The 22,462-nt window shown below is 35.4% G+C and overlaps 1 protein-coding gene across 8 annotated transcripts in view; it reads left to right on the top strand.

The window, feature by feature from the left end:
- Nucleotides 1–22,462, top strand: part of VPS13B (vacuolar protein sorting 13 homolog B) — a 477,951-nt gene that overhangs the window by 320,780 nt on the left and 134,709 nt on the right. For all 8 annotated transcript variants that reach the window (XM_080380100.1, XM_080380101.1, XM_080380096.1 and 5 more), the window contains 2 exons: nucleotides 283–409; nucleotides 2,125–2,268. In XM_080380100.1, coding sequence (XP_080236226.1) covers nucleotides 283–409; nucleotides 2,125–2,268 — 271 coding nt within the window. The remainder of the gene's footprint in view (nucleotides 1–282; nucleotides 410–2,124; nucleotides 2,269–22,462) is intronic.

Below are 22,462 nucleotides of genomic sequence, written 5' to 3'. Positions count from 1 at the left end.
GCCAACTTATCTACCTGAAGATGGGTTGAAGTCAAACAATTAGACATACATTTTCTGTGAAATGAAAGAAAAATCTGCCGTCAGGATTGGAATTAACATGATTTATAATGATGATATTTCATGCTTATTGAGTTAGCAATGAAATGCCAAACTGGTATTGAAGCAGTTTTATGCTACATGCTGGATGTAGAGAAGAATATGAGAAGTTTTTGTACCTCAACAATTTATAATGTCATCTCATCTTTTCTTTTCTTTTTTTTTTTTTTTTTTTTTTTTTTTTAGCATAAGGAGGCAACAGGAAAGGAGAGCAATTTTAACTCCAATTTTAACTGATTTCACAGTTCGAATAACTGCAGCTCCTGCAATTATTTTTACAAAAATTGACACTACAGAGAATTTACACTCAGAGGTTAGTATAAAATGTGAACACACATAGCATAACTTTTAATATGTGGATAATCTTAATATTCTACTCTTTCACCGGTTGAAATGTCCAGTTGTGTTTTCAAATACAAAGATCACCAACTGAAAAGAAAAAATAAATAAATGTTTTAGTCACTAGTGAAATGTTCTTTCTCTGCTGGAGAAAACATTTGTGTATAGTATTTGATATTAAAGGCAGCCTGTCCAGAGGTAGATAAGCCTGTTTGCAATTCAGAAAATGGGAATCCTTTAATGATTTCCAGCAATATTTTTAAAAGATTTGTGATGGAAAGGTGTTGAGAAGAGGTGCTATAGTACAACGTTACAAAACATTGTATTCACAAGCTTCTCATAAAGCCTGAAAAAGCAATCTATACACTATCTATAAGAAGAAAATTGAACTGGGTTCTTTTAGCCAGATTTTCAAGCCACAGAATGCCACAGAGCATCCATTCCCAAACCATTACTGTGAGTACTTCAAGGTACTCCAGATTTAACAATCACTTTTAGCAGTCTGTTAATGATTGGTCTGTGAAGCATTTACACAGAAAAGGTATTGGCTTCCTTTTTGGCATTAGTTTGTAGCTCAAGAATTTAAAACATTTTATGTGGGAGAAATATCAGAAAGTTTTTTTTCAGCTCACAAGGAGTATTTCTTATAATGGCTACCTTCTGGGAGGACCAAAACTGATACAGGAGTGTGAATGGTTATTAGGTATGTGTTGCATTGCGATGTGCAGTAGGTGTATATTGTTGGGAAAAAAATAGCTAATGGGTATAGAAAGAAAAAATTGACAACTTCATATTTTGTGTAAAAGATCATTACAAGGGCAGATGGAAATTTTTTTAATGTAAAAAGACAGAAAGCTTAGTAGGTGGCTAAGATGCATAGAAGTTATTAAATTAAAACAAAAACAAACCAAAAAAACCCCCACACAACCTCTGAGCTTTACTAATGCTTCTGTTCAAAAATGTCAGTGTTTTCTGTACATGTTCCATGGATGACATTCCCTGATGAAGGGAGAGGTCTAGTTTAGACTATGAAGAGCTTGAATGTTGTGCAACCTTCTTATGAGAAGGGGCAGTACTTTTAATTATTAAGCAAATTTACTGCATTATTATTTTTCATCTCTTTATTGCTTGCCAACAAGTAATTCTGTCCTAGATAACACCAGTAAAACAGTGGCCATCCACCCAGCTTTGCCAAGGTATTAACAATGCTTTACAGGCAAAGAGAAATCAATTAAGTTGGTTATCAGTGAGTTCCAATAAATGATTTCATTATAAGTCAAGCAGAGTTTACGTTTAACCAAAAAAAAAAAAAAAAAAAACCAACACCAAAAAGTACATCCTTTTCTTGGAAGGAAAGAATTGGAGTAATTGCCAAGGAAATTAAAAAAATATATAAATCTAACAGTCCACTGTTTGATACTACCAAGAGATGGAAACAAGACCTCACTCAGGAGATGCTTTTCTTGCAAAATTTGTCTTAGTAATTATGCTGTTGAAAGTAAATGAAAGAATAAGCCACATCCTTGTTTAGAAGCCTGATACACCACTTTCTCCCAAAAAGACTGAATTAATACTATATACGATGTTGAAGCATTGACTACAGCAGAGAATCACAATACAGTTATATAGAAGCTAAAAATTATTTCCCCAGCAGCTGTTATCTAGTATTTTCCCTTAATTTCTCCACAGGAAATCTTGGTATGTGGTCATTCTTTGGAGGTGAATGTGACAACAAACTTGGATTTCTTTCTCAATGTAGCTCAAGTACAACTTCTTCAGCAGCTGGTACAAGCCAATATGGTTGGACTGGAACCTTCCAGTAGCACTACCGAGGTAGGTTTTTGCTTGGTGTGCAGCTGTTTGGGTTTTTTTTAGTGTACCATAGCTCTGATCATGGGTTTGTATCGTTTAGACAAGATTATATAGGTAAATTAAATACATGTTTTATTATTGTTTGGTAGGTTAGCTTTAAAATGCATTCTAGTGTTGCTCTAACAATAGGATTAGTGTTATTTTAACAAGATTATTTTTCAGTAAATTAGATTAAAGTGGTTCTGCAACAATCATATGTACAAGGAGATTTATCTTACGTAAACGATGAAGTAAATCGGTTTTGAAGTAGTTTTTTGAGGTGGTTTTGCCATTTGACTTTACCTTTCATTGAAGCTTTGGCATCTTTTTTGAGTTCACATACTACGCTATGCTTCACTAAAGCCAGTAAACATTTTCTCTGTGCCTGGTGAACACTACTCACATTAACTGTCTTCACTCAATTCCATAAGATTCAATCCACCTCCGAATATTCTCATATTTCTTCAGTAAGAATGATGGTAGGTACATCATCAAAGGTCCTTCATCTTCTGAACAATTAATCTCATATTTTTTCTGTGATCTTACAGTGTTCAGGAACTATCTCTTGACTGTGTCATTCTTTATTTTTGGAAGTTGATAGCTCAGTTTATATTGAAGGCTAGTCACTGACTGTGACAGACTTGTAAATTTAAATTATTAAACCGCTGAGCTGTTACAAAAAAAGGTAGGGGGAAAGAAAGTGAAAAATTTTCCCTAAGAACAAAATATGTATTTCTTATCATCAGAACCAGGAATCTAGTAAGGCTGACAGCATCTTTAACACAGTAGCAGCTATTGTGTGGCAAGGCACTAATTCCACTAGAATGGCTATTGGACCCATTGAGAAATCTTCATAAGTAAGAAAAAGAGTTAGGCAAAAAGTGAAAGAGCAAGTCACAATCAACTATTCCTTTCATAGAATCTGGCTAATGGAAGACCTGAAGAAACTGTTTCCCTTCCTTTCCTGGATCTCACAGATTCAGCATGCATGTGAATCTGGATGCAAGTGAGGAATGCTCTAGAACAGCCAAACTACTTATATTCCTTTCTGCTCACCCTGTAAAAAAAAAAACCAAACAAAAAAACCACAGAATTTGTTTGTATCTGCTAATCTAGGGATCACATCACCCTCAACTCCTTTATCCCTTCCCAAGGATAGAGACAAATTAAGGGCGTTGTTTCATTACCATGCTGAAACACGGAAGATGTTGACAAGAAATGCAGTGTATCTTTCTTTTCTTTGGATACTTTGCAGACCCAGGGTTTCTTTTGGAGATGAAATATAAATAAATAAGTATGGGAATATCTTCAATAAATAATTTGTGGAGCACTTATGGAGCACTATTTTCCCATTGTCAGTGGAATGGATAGAATCAGGAGATTTGAATGGGTGCCAAGTATTTTAATTTTGAGTTGGCGCTGTGCAGAAGTGCTGCATGTGGACTGTCCAAACTTAGAAGTAATTTACTACATCATTTCAGAAAGCTTTTTGTTGATTGCATGCCAAGATACCTATTTGTTCTTCATTGGTATCTCCCTTGCATTATTGAGATCTCCTGTGATGAGTAATGGAGTAATTTCTGGTTCAAGGTTATGTTTGCCTTCTCTTTAAGTTGTACAACTATATCTTGATTTACTATACTGAAAATGTAGAAGCCAATAGCTGGTTACATTTTGTCCAGTTCTTTCTTCAGTGTTCTATAATCTCCTGTGCCTGTGTGAAGTCAACCCACCCTCTAATATATGCACATTTATTATTAACCTCATGTTTCTCCTTTAGTCAACAGAGAGAAACGTAATACACTGATTGTATGCTTCTGTTTTCATCTCAATGAATGAAGCCTGAAGCCTGTACGTGGCAGCTTCACACCTGCTAATTTCATTGAAAGAATCAAAGCATAATTTAGTTTGGAAGACACCTCTGGAAGCCATTCTTTTGCTGAAAAGAACACTGCTGTCAAAGTTGGGTCAGGTTTTTCAGCACACTGTTCAGTAAAATTTTTATCTTTAGGGAAGGAGGTTGCACTACCACTCTGGGTAATTGTCCTTTGATAACAAGCCTTGCTCTGGCAAATTTTTGTCTTTATATTAATTCAGAATTTTATTTGGTAGAACTTTTAACCATTGCCTTTTAGCATTTCACTATAAATCTCCAAGAACAGTCTGACTTAATCTTCTTCATAACCCTGCTTTAGGTAACTGGAAACAGCATTCTGAAACCCTACCACCATCCTTAGCGGTCTCTTTTTCTATCTGAACAAACCTAGTGCTGTCACCCTCCTCATAAATTGTCATAAATCATAAAACCTGTGAACTCTTTTGATGATCCTCTGCACACTCAGTTTTGTCAATATTTTTTCTACTCTTGAGCTCAGAGCTAGAGCGTATTCTAGATGTGGACACACAAGTATCTAATAAAAGGAAATTATCTCGCTTCTAATCTGCTGGCTATGCTGGTACTAACAGTGCCCAAATGCTGCCCAGTAACTACTTAGACTTCAACCCTACAGGGGCGTGCAGCTATCGCTTGTTCAATTTGTTGTCCACCAGGACCCTTGGGTTCTTTTCTGCAAAGTTACTCTGTAGAAGTTGGCCTCCAGCCTGTATTTAGTTCGGGATTTTTCCATCTCATGTGCAGGACTTTGCGTTAAACTTTAACCTTCATGAGGTTTCTGTTAAACCATTCTCCCATTTTGTCAATGTCCCTTTGAATGGCAACCCAACAACCCCTCAATGTATCAGCTCCCCTCAGTCTGGCATCACCTATTTCTTTGGGTAGGTTTTGTATCATTGCCCAGGTCTTTAATAAAGACATTAAACATGATCAGACCTTGAGGAATGTCACTGTGTAACTAGAGTTCAGCTACACTTTGGAACAGTGGCCATTACTCTCTGATTTTAGTGGTCCAGCGTGGGTTTTACCCATCTTCAGTCCATGCATTCAGTTCACATGTAATAGTTCGGACACAAGTCTGCAGTGGAAAAATCTGTCTAAACTTTCTGAAGGTCAAAGCAAAGGTCATCCAATTCTCTATCCACAAAATCAATCATCTCATCATAGGAGGCAACCAGATTGTGGTAAGGCAGAATTTGCCGTTTGGTAAATCCATGTTGTTTGTTTCCAGAAACTTTTTTATCCTTCAAATGCCTGGAATTCGCTTCAAATGTGAAAATGGGTTCTGCCACCTTCCTAGAGACTACAATGAGGCTGTCTATCAAGAAGTTCCTTGTATTCTCATCCTTGCTTTTTTTGAAGATGGTCATGATATTTACTGTTTTCCAGATATCAAAGACTCACAGACAACATGTCTGTTCACACGATAAGGAGAATCCCAGCAGTGGCACTAGCCAGTTCCTCAAACACCTTTGGATGTGTTCTGTCTGATATTTTAAGAGAAAAATGGAAGTTATCCATCCTTCAAAGGCTTTCCTAACGTATTGCAAATTACCTAGGCTGTTATGCAGGTCATAGTGATACACAGAATCTGTGCTCTGTATCTTCTGCTGCAGTGTTCCTCTTGCATTTACTTTCAATACAGTCTTATCCAGCAAGATGATTTATAGAAAGTAGATTTAAGATCTCTTTTTCCCCACAGTGCCTATTTGCTTTGCAGACTTAGAGCTTCTTATTTCATAGCATTTGAGGATTTTCACCAGTATTTCTATTAGATGCTTAAGCATGATTAGCAGAAGAGTAGGAAGAAAAAAAAAAAGAAACTATATTCCCCATGGGAAAGTAGAAAATGAAATGGAGAAGCCAAGACAGTTTGCATTTCCAAATCAGAATATATGAAACCTGTCTTCCAGACCTGCCCCAAGAAAGCATGGCTGTGATTATTTTTTTTAATTGAAAGGAATAGAGCATTTTTAATAAATATTATTTTGTTATTTGTACATTAATTTACACTATTATTTGTATTAAGTACTTGTTCAGTTATTTTCAAGGGTATTCAGAACCTATACACATACAATGCTTCTCTTCAGGGACTCATGAATGAATGAGTAACCACACAGTAAACAAAAGTATGTAAAAACAGTGCACACAGGCATTCTCTGAATAGGAACAGGGATAAAGGAATGCTTTGAATTTCTTGAGATAACTGACTGTAAGTGAAGTTTGGTTTTATTGATAGTTATTCCTTCTTATAGAATAATGAAAAGATTGAGATACATTCTTGTCAAAGATTTTGTTGAGTATCTGTCAAAAAAATGTAGTTATGTACTGAAAAATGAACTGTAACAGAAGCTGTAGGGTTCAAGAGTTGCTTAAAATAGGAAGAGGGCACAAATGGTAAGTTCTTCACCTGTCTGTTAGGCATTGGTGCCACTTTAAAGACACTGCAGATGAGGTATTGAAAGAACTTTTAGGAATGCATTTGAATTTTTACAACTCTGACCACGGACTACTGAAAGTGGCAAAAAACTCTTGTTTCTGAAGGTGTCCATTTCGCCTCTTTAAAGAAAAAACAATCCAGCATATAGACTACATCGTTCAGACGTAGTGAAAAGGTTTAGGGAAATTTAAGTTCTGAAGGGACTTTTGAGCACTAAGGCTGGGAGGCAAAAGAAAAGTTGGATGGGAACTCAGGATATGGATAGAATTTCATATGACAGTGACTAAAGGCAATGAATCTGTTTCACTTTCCTTTAGGTACTTCCATTATTACTGATTAAGATAATAATCTAGATTGTGTATCTTTCTTGCAGGCAAGCTGTTCAACCACATTTAAACATGTGGTGTTCAACCTGTTTTCAGGAAGCTGTTTTTACAGTATGAGGCCTTACTTAAAGGAAAAGTCAGTAGTGATGAATTGTATATTCATCTTGTATTTGTTTCCTCTTAAAGTCTGTCCAAATACAGTTATGCATATATATATATAGTTACAGTTGAATTGGTTTTAGCATACAAAGCTTAAGGTAGGATAGAATCATGGAATAATTTACATTGGAAGGAACCTACAGAGTTCATACAGTCCAGGCCTCTGCTTACAGCAGGCCTAATTAGATCAGGTTGCTCTAGGGCTTCAATCAAGTCTTGAATACCTCCAAAGAGAGAAATTACACAACCTCTCTGGGCAGCCTACTTGACCACCCAAATGTTGTTTTTTTTTAAAAAAATCTTTAAAATCCTAATATCTAATTGGAGTTTCTTGTGTTCATGCTTGTGTCCGTTGCCTGTCATCCTATTACCAGGCACCTCTGAGAAAAGTCTGGCACTGTCTTCTCTATGGGTTGCAATCAGGTAGTTGTATACATGCCCATGGATGCTGTCTGATTAAACTTTTTATCATCTTCTGATGTTGCTGTCTTAATCTTGCAACCATATCAGTGCCCTCTGTTGAACTCAGTTGATATTTTTTTCTTGTCCTGTGAGAACTGAAAGTGGACACAATATTCCCCATGTCATCTCACAAGTGCTGAGTAATCAAGGCAGTGATCACTTCCCTCAGTCTACTAACCATGCTTCTGCCAATAAGGTCCAAGATGCTGCTGGCCACCTTTGCTGCCCAGACCCATCACTGGCTTCTGTCCACCGGGACTGCTTTGTAACCAGCTTGCGTCATTGCTGAGAATCCTCCTTCCTGCATACAGGACTTCACATTTGTCATCATTTAACATCCTAAGGTTCCTGTTTGATGCATTCATCTACCTGTCTAGGTCCATGTGGATAGCAGCACTGCCCGTGCATATATTCACTGCTTCCCATTAACCAATACTCTCTGAGCTCAGTCTTTCAACTAGTTTTATATCCATTGGGTAGTTAACCCGTCCAGACTTAGATACAAGAATATTGTGGAAGTGTTAAAAGCCTTGCTGAAGCTGAGGTAAATGACATCCGCAGCTCTACCCTAGTCCACAGATCCAGCCGTTTTATTATAGAAGGTAATCTGATAGGTATCTGCTTTGTGGATTCCAACAAAGGGCAAAGCACATCAGTCAGGCTTTGCTTTGTTCATCTTAGTTTTGTCACTTAACTGTGTTCATCTTCTTTGATACTTTGCAATGCTTTGCATTTTTTCAGAGCAAATAGTTTCTACTGCTTCAGTAAATGTCCGAGTGAAATAGGTGAATATATAAAGCTCATCTCTTTTTCTGCTTCTCTCTAGCACTCTTTCTGTAGGCCTCCCTGCTGATTCTTTGTCCAGCAAGGTGAGCACTCAAGGGTCGCAGCTGTGTGGGCTGATGACAGCTCTTCCAGCAAGCAGCCCTTTGAAGCTAACCAGTATTCCAAAGAAAGACAACGAAATATTTTGGTATTCTGGGTATGATTTATGGGGCAGGGAATGGATCACAAGAGTCAAATGCGTACACCTTGGCGGCAAGATTAATGTTTTGGAGCTGTGAAGCCACAAATATTTGAGAAGTGCAAACATCAAGGATGAAAGAGAATCGTATAGAGTTGTATAAAGAATTATAGAGATATACAAAGAGTTATATAATTGAAATGAAAGAAGACATTATTCAAGTTTGGATGTGAGGAAAATCTTATTTGGTGTAGAACATTGCCAAGGGACATGACAAAAAGATCTTGAGGTGGCGTCATTTCACTGATTTTTTTCGTATCAGAAGAGTACCTGATGTGGCTTTATGATTTAAGTGGTTCTAATGTTATTTTCTCGAAGTAATCATTAACAGCCCCCTATTGTTTTCTAATTTGTGTGATTTTAAGTTCAGTAGATTCTATTCATCTGCCTTGGATTTCAAAAAATAAGCCACACTTTGTTAAAATGGCAAAAAATTAGTGAACTCCATTCTCTGAAGCCTAAAAATCATTAAGCAGGTAAATCTCTTTTTATTAGATAAAAAGATAAAAGGCGGAACTTCAGTGTATTAAGACTGTCTAGGGCATGTGGATTTACCAACAGTAAATAGTTTTGGTTTTCATTAATATCAAGTAATCATCATATTAAGTCTGCTTTAAAAATAACCATATATAAAGAATTACACATGGCTATTTTTGAAACCAGTGTTTTCAAACTAGTTTACATATTTATACTTTTTAACAAAATAAAAAACATATTTAAAGGGGGCAGGGATGAACCACATCATTAAGAAAGCCAGAGATGGGGATGCTCTTTGATCTATGTATGTATTCTGTCCAGTATCCCACAGAAAAAACCCCACTCTTGAGTCATAAAGCTAATATAACATTCTTTCCTTCTGTCAGTCTCCTCACTCCTCTGTTTCTTCTCTGTCTCCTACAGTCTACTTTGTTTCAGAAATCCACACATTAAGTGTCTTAACTTCCAGTAATCTTGACCTGACTCAGGATATTCACATGCAGTCCTCCAGTCTTTTCATTCTGCAGAGTTGCTCTGGTTTAGAAATCAAGTGATAAAAGCAAGGATAAATGTGGTTTTGTCTTCTGAAATTATTTGAAGACTTGTCCTGTTTCTCACACAGAAACAAAAATCCTTCATAATATCATGATACCGTCTCCAGGTTTTTTTCCTGAATTTAAAAGAACCAGATCTGAAGATTTTCTTTGTTACCTTATAGTTTCACTGGCAGATTTCTTTTGTTCAAAATCTGTTGGGTTTTTCCTGGGTCATCTTTTGAAAAAGATGGCATACTTACTCCTTTTGTACCATAATATCCTAGGGCTTGGGTTTTTTTGTTTTGTTAAGTGTAGAAAGCACCACTATAAATTTCTAGCTTGGTCTTCTTGTTTTTGTAAGTACCTTACATTTTCATGAATATTTCCTGCAACAAATTCATCAGTATTTTTAACTTACTGCACAGAATGTAAAAAGGACTTAATACGAAGATTTCACACCTATTACTAGACAAATATGATTGACATGACTAGGTAAATATAGTTGATATTTGAGGCACGTGATACAGTAATTGCCATAGTGGCTTGAACTGAGGCTCATTTATTTAGTCTTACATTAGCATATGACTTGGAAACAATATAAGAACAGATACCATTGTGCACCCCTACAATATTTTTGCAGCTATAGTGTAGTATTTGCAGCTCAGGCACTTGCAGAGATAGTGGTGATATCTATATACGTGACAGTCTTCAGTGGTTTTTTTTCTCATGGATTTGTTCAGTTGCCGTTGAAACTCATCTAAATTTTCATCATCTGCAATAAACTGTGGAAAGGACTTCCATGGCTGACTATATGCAGTGGGAATACCACCACCTTTTTGTTTGTTTATTTGTTTATTTACTTATACTTGAATCAAGTTATCTTAGGGAAAAAAATACATTTTTAGTCACCATCTCTGGGACGTTTTATCTTACATGCTTGGATCATACTGTGTTTTCATTGTGTCTTTTCTTCCAAGTTGAAGAATCCTAGGATATTTTTTAACTAGGATTGTTACCTATAAACTGTTCTGTTCCATTAGTTGTTTTTGTTAGTGTTCTGGCTCTTTTTCAGTTTTACAGTGTTCATTTTTGAGGAGTAAGTGAGGCATGGTCCAGAGCAGAATTGCACCCAGTATTCAAGATACAGTCAGTCACGCATGGATTTATGTGTCAGCACAGTGATGTTCTCCCTTTTGTTCCATCTCCCTTTCCTGTAATTCTTGATAAGAGAATTGGGGGGCTATGTCTGCTACTGATCCTTTTCCTTCTCCTGCTACCTGACTCTTTCACAGAACTGTGTATAATAAGGTTAAGAACTTCTTTTTAGGTGACAATAGTCGACTTGGAGGCTATCGTTTTAAATTCCTTTCAGTTGGTTGGGTTTTTTTTCCTCCTGCTTGCATCACTTTACATTTACCCGTATTGTATTTAATCTGCTACTTTATTGCCCTGTCATTCAGCATTCTAGGGTTTTGGTTTCTTCACAGTTGGCCCTTGTCATTATTACCCTCAATAAGTTAATATACTTAGAAAAATTTCTCACATTGCTCTTCATTCCTTTTTCCATTCATGAATATATTGAATGTGATCAGCCCTGGCATAGATCACTATGAGAGTATAGTGATAACCATGAATCACTAAACTGGCCTTGTACTCTTACTCGTAGTTGATTAATTGATACTAATTGGTCAATTACTCATCTAGGTGAGGACCTTCTTCCTTATCCAGTAGAAACTTAGTTGACTAGACACGTACACTGCATTGAGCTCTTGTTCTCAGCTACCACATTGCTTACCAATGATGGGAATAGTTTCTCTGCGGAAAAGACTTTCCTCTCAGCTACCTAAAGCCAGAATCTTACATCATACCCTCTGTATAAAGTATTCCAAGTCTGACAAGAAGACCCATCAAAATGAGGAGCAGGTTTGAAATCAGAGACACACTTATCTGTCATGAGCTTGTTGCCTGATACAATTCTGACTTTTCATGAGTCTTGTTCTTAAGTCACTGTCTAAAATAGTCAAAAATTAAAATAAACCCCAACATTTCAAAATTTCATTTGAAGTTCAGCTCAGTCAGCTGATAATATGGCTATTCCTCCTATTTTCCTCTCCCCTCCAAAACTAATCTTTTTAGCAATAATACAGCCATTCCTGTTTCCAGGAATTTTCAGTGTGTGTGGGTTTTTTTTATTTGCTCGTTATTTTTTTGTCAGTTACAAACTCTGCAGTTTTGAGTTAAATTTGAAACATTTTCACTGTAACTTAGAAATATGGATTTTTATTCTATGCTTTATCTAATTTATTTTTCCCCGGATAAACAGTGAAAAATTATCAGTAGTTAATGAATTACCTTGTAATAATATTTCTCACAATTACAATTATTTTGTAATTACTTCTCACAAGTTGTATAATTACTTGTCAGTAATATAATTACTTGTGAGAAGAGATACTACTGCTGACATATTTGTTTATTGGCCCTGCAGCCTCAGTTATGGATAAACTTCAGAGAACCAGCAGGTTTCTCAGCACCTTCTCTCTCTGTGGCACCTGACTGGGGCTCATGCCTAGACAGCTTTTTCTTAAATGTTTAAGCTGTTTTGTTGGAAAGAAAGCAATCTTTCCATGGCTGAGTTGAACAACCATTTGTGGCTCTTCAACAGTAGGATTTGAAGAGCTTGTTTGTTCTTTATTTTTTAAGAAATTAAATTTAAGTATCCTTTATGCAAGCAAGCTTAGTGTATTTAAAAAAAAATTGCAGTGACAGAACTGTGACATTGCTCAAGATTCCTGTCTGTATTACTTTAAGTTGAATTCTTGCTCTTATATAATTAATATTTTATTTGCTTCTTTTATGTGTAAATGAGAATATACTGAGGAAAGAGGTGGAAAGTTTTCAAGGGACTGGATTTAAGCAGATTGAAAGCAGGTGGCTATCTACATTGTATCACAGTTTTGGCACATCGCTCATTAAGAAAACCTATGCCACTGAAATTAATTCACGCCCAACAGATGTTTAGTACCGTAAAGCGATGTGACCTGCTTGACACCAGTCACTGGAAGGAAAACATTTTTTCTTTTGATGTTTTGCATTAGGTACCATGGATATTACACGTGTCTCACACACTGGAAGTAGAACTTATTTTCTTATAGAAATTTTACATAGATGAACACTCATCCCTTCTGGTCAACCAACATAATTAATGTTTTATAGAGAAATGTAGGGTTCTCCAACAGTGTGTGGGTTCATTTAGTAATGGACATTGCATTCAAAAACAAAGTAATTTCTGTTTCAGTTTTGTCTGTATGTACTCAGCAAAGTAAAAATCTAGTAGTAATCTAATGGGATACTAGTAATTTACCTTTTTTAAGATTCATGGTTATAGGAAATTGATATTATTTTTTTTTTATCCCTGCCTTTAGCCCAGGACTATATGTATATGTATTCATTTGAAGTGTAAAAACTCTGATTATTAATTATAATAACAATCCAGACTTCATTATGATAAATTTATGATGGTTTTTTAAACAATCAAGTAATTAAGACTGGAAATACCCTGAGTTTACATCAGCTGGTTTTGATGTGTTAATAAACATTTGACTTTTGGAGTCAGGGAAACAATTGTCGTTGGTTTTTGAAGGTTTTAAACAAAAAGAAAGCTTGTATTTGTGCTTTTCCTCCCCCAGCCTCCTGTGGCAGCATAATGGTCTAAATTTTATTTGAAACTCAGCTTAAGAATTTTAGGTTTAAGTCTTGGAAAGGCAGTAATCCAATAGTGTTCAGTTCAACACCAAAAAAAAATATGCATGTGCAGCTCATTATTTATAGGAATAACTAACTTAAGGGAACTTCATTACATGTCTGGCTGTGAGCAGTGATGTTCTTTCTCAAAAGAAAAGTGGGAGAATGCAATGATTGCCTTTTCCCTCTATTCCTGTTGGCTTGTGGTAAATGAGTAAGAATCAGCAGTATTACAATGGATAATTTTTCAGTACAAACTATTTCTAACAGTTTCTGTCTGGGTCTCAGTCTGGATATAAATTATGTTTTAATACTTTGTGCTATAAAACATGCATTGTGCATTTTCAAAGTACTTTACAATCTTTTGTGAGAGTCAGTTTATATCTGTAATTTAGAGTATGCCTGTCCTAAAGAATAGGTATTTCTGTAATCTCTCAGTGTTTGAAAACACGGTTAGAAGCTACTAGAGTAGGTTATCTCAGGTTTATCTTACTCTTGATGAAGTGCACGGGTACTTGAAGTAAATGGAAAGAGAAATTAGCTGTTTTACCAGTCCAATTAGGGCAGTTATACTCTGGTAATGTATATTGCTATATTAATGATGTTTCTAGTGCAAGTCCTCTTTGGTGCAAAGTAGGAACAATAAATTAATCTTCTCCCCTTAAAAAGCATGCAATCAGAAAATTGCAGGTCTTTGTGCCTAATAGCTTTATGTTCCTACCAATAACCTCACAAACCTGAAAAATGTAGGCCCTGTTTTTTAAAGACTCTGTGAAATACAGGAATAGAGCAGAAGTCTCATCCTGAAATTGTTTTTTAGTATAGCCAGCAAAACTTTCCTAGCATAAGTGATCATACCATTTTTCTGTTTTTAAAAGCACGGATGCTACTTGGTATCTGCTAGAAAGGATCTCTGATTGCTTTTCAATTTTATCTTTGTTTTTGCAGTGTATAAAAATGAATGTTGACCTTCAAATGAGGCCAATATTAAGATTTTTCTGTTCGTACAATTACTTGCTTATGCTATTACTAGGAATCTGTTGCAATCAGTTCTTCAAGGCAGTCTTGAAAACTGAATTTGTAATTTTGCTCTTTAGGCTTGAAAGGGAAGAGCTGTCCTAGTTCTTTCATGTCACTGGGTTATCTGACAAAGCTAGACAATTTAGCACGTTTTTGATTTGACAGTATTCAGAAGTTTATTACATGCTTTTTGCAAAGACATCTGAAGACTTTTAAAAGTATTATTAATGAAAGGTTGCAAAGAACATTCAATAGTGCGGGAAATAAAACTCTGTATTTAGATAGAAGTAGGCTCTGCCAATTTCTCTCAGTAATTAGAATTATAATACCTTTTGTAGTATGTCTGATTTTTTCCTGAAGTATTATTATAATTGGGAATGGTCTATGTATGGGTCTCAAAGTGCAAAACCAACAGACATACCTTAATCCAGTAAACTGTAAATACTCAGTAAAACTATGACTTCTCAGAAAATGTTTTTTATTTCAATGTAAATGTAACCAGATTAATTGATCTGATTCCACTGACATAATATTGTTTGGTAGGGCTAGAAGATGTAATACTGAGAGTTGTTAGTTTTTATCAGACTATTACAAGTAAAAATAGAATTCTGTACTTGTGGCTTGAAAGTAAGATCAGAATGTTGTTTTAAGTTGAAGTTGCTCTAGTAGTGAAATAGAAGAGTTGAAGTTTTGGTGTTGCTTAAATCCTGGAATATTTTATTATGACTGTATAACCAGAATAATAATTATTAGAGAAATGTTTAACTTGCTGATTAGCCTATTATAATCTTCCAAGTGCCAAGAGCTGTTCTTAACTTTGTTCTTTCAACAGTTTAGCATTGCAGGTTAGAATGATATTAGGTCATTGCAGGCATCTATTAAACAAATACCCAATAATTAATTCAGTAACTTAAACTGATCTACTTGCTCTTATTTTTTTCCAAGCATGGTTACATTGAATGACACTGTTTCATCAATCGCAATGGGTGTGGCTTCATTAAGGGATTATCTAATCATCAGTGCACATGGCTTTTGTTGTATGCATCCAGTGGGCTTTGAAGGATTGGTATTGATACTGGATTTGTTCAGTTGTAGTCACTGTTGAATGGAATTTTTACTGATTTATGAACTTAAGTAAATTAGATTTAACAAACTTTAATGAAAATATAAATTACCAAAATGAAATTAAAGGTATCAACTGGAAAATAGATAGGGGTGTCATTTCAGACAGATAAGTCATATGAGTAGTCTGAATGAGACAAGTAGTGTTAAGGCTGAAAGAAATGGCATTAAAACTGATCTGGGCAAATAAAGAGGATGTGCTTTGGAAAGCTGTCTAACATTGGAAGGAGAGCTGACAGGTGTGCTCACTCTTCTGTCATTAGGGGGTTTTGATAATTCAGAGTTTTATAGAATCTTTGATTAAGGTGACAGTGAAGATGACTGATTGGAATTACCTCAAATTGCAAGTTTCCTTCAATTAATTCATTTTTAGATGAGACATTTTTAGATGAGAGATTTTTAAATGATTGTCTGTCTCATAAAGGATTTTTCTAAAAATAGTAAAATCATTCAGTGATAGCGAATCCACTATAGTAATTCATAACATTTTTCTAATAACTGCATCTTATTTTTTGTTTAAAAATGACAATCTCTGTTTTCAGAAATTCAATAATTGCTCTTAATGCCCAAATGTCAGAGTAGCAGTCTGTGTTACCTCTTTTCCCCTTTGCCTGGAAACGATATTTGAAATAGCTAACTAGATTTTAAAGCTGGAAGAATAAACAGAAAATATACTGGATATATACTAGCTTTGAATCTCATTGGAAAAATGTTTTTTCATGTATATTGAAGGAGAAAAATGGGGGGAAATGGGGGAGAAAAACAGATTTTCAGTTGTGAAAAAGACTTCACTCTTCCAAATATTTGACTAGATAAATCCTGAGGGTTTTTGAGCAACTATAAACATCATTACTCTCAATTAGGAAGCTTGATTTCAGTGAAAGTTCTTGGTAAATAGGAGGACTGAGTAATTGTGTGCTGCCTCAAAAATAAAATACGTTGTGGTTCTCTGTTTTATGCTTTGATTACATAAATATAGACAGTCATCGAAGTAGCAACCTCTTGTTTAAACTTTAAAGGTGTGGTATCCAAATGGACTATATTTGGTGGTTTATAGGGCAATGTTGTAAAGACTAGTGTACACAAAAATAATAAATGATGATTTATGAGTAAATATTTTTTTCTTTTAAGTGTTTTAATATTCTGTAAAGAGTTTCATGCCAGGTCTCCAGGGCTGTGTTTTTACTTACTATAAGCCCTGGCTTTACACTTTTTCATAAATTCATCTTTGATGTACAGTAAACCTATTGTACTGACTTCTTCATAAAGTATAGTCTACTATTGCAAAGAATATTGCTTTGATCTACCTGACAGGTTTAGAGTAGGGACGCATATGTGGTGTTTGATAAATTACCTGAGGGGCAAAGAATGTTGCTGTCTTTCCGTAATTATTCACTTTTTCAGAATTAATATATGCCAAATTCTTACAAGAAGAACATATAATACCTGCACATGGAGAACAGAAGCAGAAGTGTGTGGAAAAGATATACAAATATGAGCGAAGTACAGTTCGTGTCCTGATTTTGTTCAGTGATACACCTAAGATTATAGGTACAATGTTAATAAAAGGGCCATATTTCCTCATTCTTAGAAGAATTAGGAAGTACTTAGAAGTAAAAGTCTTTCTAATATAAATGATAAGCATCTTTAATTCTGATCAGTGATAGAACAGGTGAGTTCTCAAGGAGTTGATTTCTTAGTCTGACAAGTCCGTTTCCTGGTGTCCATCACTTCCCACATGGCGATTTTTGGCAAGACAGCATTTATTTGTCATGCTAGCATTTAGAAGTGGAAAATACAAGAACTCCTATTTGAACAAGAAATTAAATGCAAACCAATTAAATACAAACAAGATAAGCATCTTGCTCTACTGCTATCCAGGTAGGCACGCATGGATAACATATCTTAGTGCAAGTCAGTAAATCTTATACTCCCCAATCAAATATGGTCATTGAAGTCATTACCACCATTATTTTTTAAAAAGTACTCTTCCATAAGCTTCAGAGTAAGGCTATACATAATATTTTTGCTTAGATTTACCCTGAGGAACATTACTGTCTAATAACTATCTACATTAGAGCAATACAAAGTGCAGTTACTTTATGGGTTCCCTGAAGAACTTAAAAGGTTCTTTGAAATGCTTACTTGTTCTTCACAAACTCTCTGTGAGGATTATGGCTCTAGGAGAGAAATCAATTATACTAGTGAACACAAGATGCTTTTAAAATTCAAGTCAAGTTAAATATCTGCAGTATTTTCCAGAGGATGTAATCTAAAGTCTTCACCCATTTTCTGTCTCCTGCTGCTGTATTTCTCCCTATCCCCTCCATTTCTATTTGTCAAGTTACATGATCTTGGTTTTTTATTGTCTGTTAGCCCAAATGCATGCTTCAGTAAGCTACAAGTCCATATTTATACCATACAATCTGCAGTTTAGATAGGTAGCTGATGTACAGCATAAGCTATATCTTGAAAGAATCGTAGCCAAATTCATCATCTTTTGCATCCGTCATTCTTTTCTTATTCACAAGTTTTTAATTGCAGTAAGGAATGCAGCACTCAGCAATCACTTGTTACAAACATGGAAATATGTGCTCACAGTATCAGTAGAAACCAAAAAATTGTCCCTGTTTTGGATCCCTCTCTGACATCCCCTGGCGCTTACTGTTCTGTTATTTCTGCCTAAGCAATGAATAAAGCTTCCAAAATCCTTCAGTATACTTACTGTTATTTTATCTCTGTGTTGCTAGCTATTAGAATACAGTAGATCCTGCACAAATTTGATGCTTAAGAAGTTATTTCTTCCCCCAAAACATGCAAAAAAAGAATTCTTGTTAAAGTTGAGGAGGAACTGTATTTAACAATTGAGCTGGTGAAGGATGGACTCTAATGTACTGGTAAAATGGTCACATGAAGAATGACCTGAGACTGAAGTGTCTAGTTGGAGTTTTTATTCATAAATGATACATATTTCAAGCCTAATTTGCAGTCAAAGCCAATATAGTAGACACAAGCTGTCATTCACCTGGAGGCAGTGTTGAGCAAAAAGGGGAGTAACCTGGTATGGGTGGATCTTTGTTTTCTTTCAGAAATTCAAGGCACAACCTGCTGGCTTATGTTTTCTGCTTTTGTAATACCTGCTTCTAGGTATTTGCCTTTTGAGCACTTCACCTAGGCTACCCAAGCACTGGCCTCAGCAGTGTTCATCAGCCTGCCAGATGATATTTTGCTTCTAGACCTGGGTTTGGGCCAATCACTTCGAGTAAACCCCACCAGCAGATATGACATGTTCCATAAGGCTAACCATAGTGTTCTGATAAATTGCAAAGACAACCCATCAGCTTCCTGAATAAATTATGTTAATACTGGGGGAGCGAGGGAACAAGGAAGAAGAAAAAGTTGTTTCAACTTCAGCATTTTGTTTTTTTACCACAAAAAATATTTTTGAGTCTATCTAATGTGAAGATTGGATATTTCATAGTGAGCAGAATGTTATTTTTAATCACCCCAATAATGGGAAAAAGGGGTGGAGGAGTGCAATTCCTGTCTGCTCAGGTACCCACACAAAATCAGCAGATGGTTCCATGAGTAATAAGCAACACACTAATTACAGCAAATTGTTAACTTAGAGGTCTCCAAAAGGGATAAGGCATAGAAAAATGCATCTGTAGCAGCTGATTCCTTTCTAGCCTAGTTGGATCAAACTGTGTACTGATTTGTCATATTAGAGATGTTGCAGTAATATCTGCAGAAGATATAAGTCATTCTCTATCACTGCAGATTAGGCTTAAGAAAGCATTTCTGGTAAATTAGACTTTGTAATATGCTGGCTCAGGAAGTCTGGAAGAGTGTGCTGAGGAAGTATTTATGTATGCTTCCTTAATTTATACTTCATTTTTTTTTCCCTAAGCATCCGCTTGTGGCAGCTGTAAGAGAACAGGAATCTAGAAGCACATTTGGTCTGACCCAGTAGGACCATTTTGATGTTCTCTTGTAGTTTATTTCTGTTTATGGAAGTCTCATCAACCTTTTGTTGTTGCTATAACTTCACTGTAAGATAAAGAACATGATCAGCAGGAGGTATATACAAAAGTGATATTACAATTGTATCACATGTAAAATTTGAAGGAATGATAGCTAATGGAGTTTATAGCAGTTTTTCTTGCTTATGGTACTTTAACAGAGCAAGCTCTTGGGTGAAGAGTAATAAAACTTTAATCAAGGTTATCAATTTATTACTTCTGTGGAGAAAGAAAAAAATCAAATAGTACCATATTTTTTGTTGAAAAAAGCTGCAAGTTTGTTTTCCATTAGTATTTTGTTTAAAAATAATAATAATCAGAAATCTGGTAAAACAGGTTCCAGATAATACTACTTAAGAAGCCAGACAGCCAAAGTGTGAAGTGGCAGATGCACATGTTGCACAGATGTTGTGTTGACTGGTTAGCATCCTTATGGAAAGATTGTGTAATTTGAAGTATTTTTAGTATGTTGAAACTAAGAAGTTGGCATTCTCCTTTACAAGTTTCTTTTGAAGGAACTGTTTATCTTTTTGATTCTTGAAGTCCAAGGTAATCAGTGTTAGAGAGCCAAAACAGTCTTGGGGTTTGTGTTTTATATAGCTCAGACAATTTTAGGTATGTCTTGATATCCAAAAATGTGTTGGCACATAAAAAAAGGTAATGTTGTGTGAAGATAGCTTCCTGAGGGTTTAAAGACTTTTCGCATTATGCATTTGAAATCCGTTGCAGTGACTAGAAGCAAACTTTGTGTATGGTAACAGTGACATCCCAGAAATGTCCCAATACATAGGTATTGACATGAGAACCAATAAAAATACTTCTCAGGGAATTTTGTGTTTCTTGTAGTTTGCACAATTACTGATCAGATATTGCATATCTGCTCAGTTTTGCCACATGTTTTAAGCTTTAGATTTTCATTTTAGGCAAGAGCAGATCACACAGTGTGTAGTACTTTGATATCCTGAGCTATGAGATGCTTTCTGGTGGATTAACACTACAGCAATTGGAGAATCACAAATCTATTGCAGCAGGTTAATCTAACATTAATGTAATTGTTAACAATTACATCATTAAGTGAGAAGTGTGGGCTGCAGTTTTGCATTAATGAATCATTAAATGTAGCTTCCTTTTCATGATTGTACTTGTGAAAGCATGTGTTTTTATAAAACTTCTAATTAGGCTACAAAGTGTAAAGTTTTAGATAACAGCCTAAGAAACAATATAGAGAGACAGTAACAGAATTTGGATTATTTAGATTTGAAGCAGTTTGACAGAGGTTCTGAAGCAGCTTGACAAAGGTTAGCTTAAAATTAGGCTTGGTTGTACACGCTTGTGTTTATTTTATGGTTTTGGAGATAATGGAATATTTCCAGACAAACATTTTCTCAGATCAGAAGGATTGCAGAAAGCTGTAGTTCCTAAGCAAATGCCACAACTAGATCTTCAGAGTGGCTCTAATTTGTGTCACCAGCAATAGGAGATGTCTTAAGCTTCCTTTCCTTTATAGTGAGGCCACTTCTTTGTGCTCTAAATCCACACTATACCTTGTACACAGCATGTTAATTTGTACAAGAGAACCACTTCCATAACCTAAAAGCTCACCAAGTTTTGATAAGGAGGAGTGGCATTTCTTATCAATCTGAGTGATGTACTTAGAATGTGAAAAAGGAAAATGAAGAACTAGAAAACAAAGGAAAATCTGTTTTATTGTAAAAATATGTGGTCTTTAGTGTCTGTCCTAGAACTACTAGGAAAAAACCAAATGTTTCAAACTGATTCTTGCAACCAGAATGGCTGTATTTAAGAGATCTTCATACTTAAATTCTGCAAATATAAAATTGAAGTGAAAAAATGGTTTATGGTCTCTCTTTGAGATACAAAGCTAAGAAAATTTTTATTTTACAATGGAGTGTCTGTATAAAAAGCATTCTGACTTACGTAGTTGAGAAAGATCAACAAACATAGTAAGTAAGGTAGATACTAAACTTACAAGGTAAAGAATTCTTAGTATACTAAAACCAAACTTGAAATTATAGATTCAAAATGTATTTGCTTCTTGCTAGGAAGAAACCATTTTTTCTTGCTAGTTTTTGATGTTCACAAGCACAGAAACTATGTGGAAGAAAATCAAAAGTTGTATCCCATAGTCATTTAAACACCATGATTTATTCAGGATGAATTTCTCTGACATTTTCCTTAACAACTTCTGTGACCGCTTAATGTGGTAGGACATTGATGCATATCAAAATGTCACATAAAATATAGCTGTGGAGGAATTTACCCAAAACAATAATCTGCAAATAAATTTGTAAATGATAGGCACACTTTCAAATCTTCCTTGTGTGGACACTCCAAGGAATATTGCTTCAACATCAAAATATGTTTTGTGTTGTTAATAAAAGGAAAAATATATAGGGGTTTCATCAGAACACTGTGAATTCTTATATCAATAGCATTTAAAGGCTTCCTACTTTCTTAAAGTGTCATGGCACTGCCATGCTGAAATATGGCTTATGGGAAAATATCTCGTGGGGACTGTTCTTATTTTTGGGGGGGGTGGGGTGGGGTGGGGTGGGGGGGCGGTGGTGTGTGTGTGTGCAGAATTATAACAGCAAACTAAAAAACTTACAATCAGAAAAAAATGAACAAACAAACAATCAAAAAACCCAAAATGTTGATTTTCCTTTATGTTCTCATTTGCAGTAATTAACCTTTCGTGGACTGGGGGTTTTTCTCTTTCTTTTGGTATTTTTCAAAGTGTTTTATGATGGAGCCTCATGGTATAGAACAATTTTTACATGAGTTTTAAATGTAAGTTAGGGTTTGGTCCACCTTTTCCCACCTCCCCCCAGCCTTAGCCTACAGTACTTGGTTATCTGAACCAGACTTTCTTGTCTCTGCTCAATGAATTACATTTCTTCTGTCTTGTACCCTTAGTGGAATAGAAATGAAC

Source organism: Falco punctatus, assembly GCF_963210335.1.
Source record: "Falco punctatus genome assembly, chromosome: 3".
NCBI lineage: Eukaryota > Metazoa > Chordata > Aves > Falconiformes > Falconidae > Falco > Falco punctatus.
Note: the sequence above shows the minus strand (reverse complement) of the source record. Positions and strands in the feature narration are given on the sequence as shown.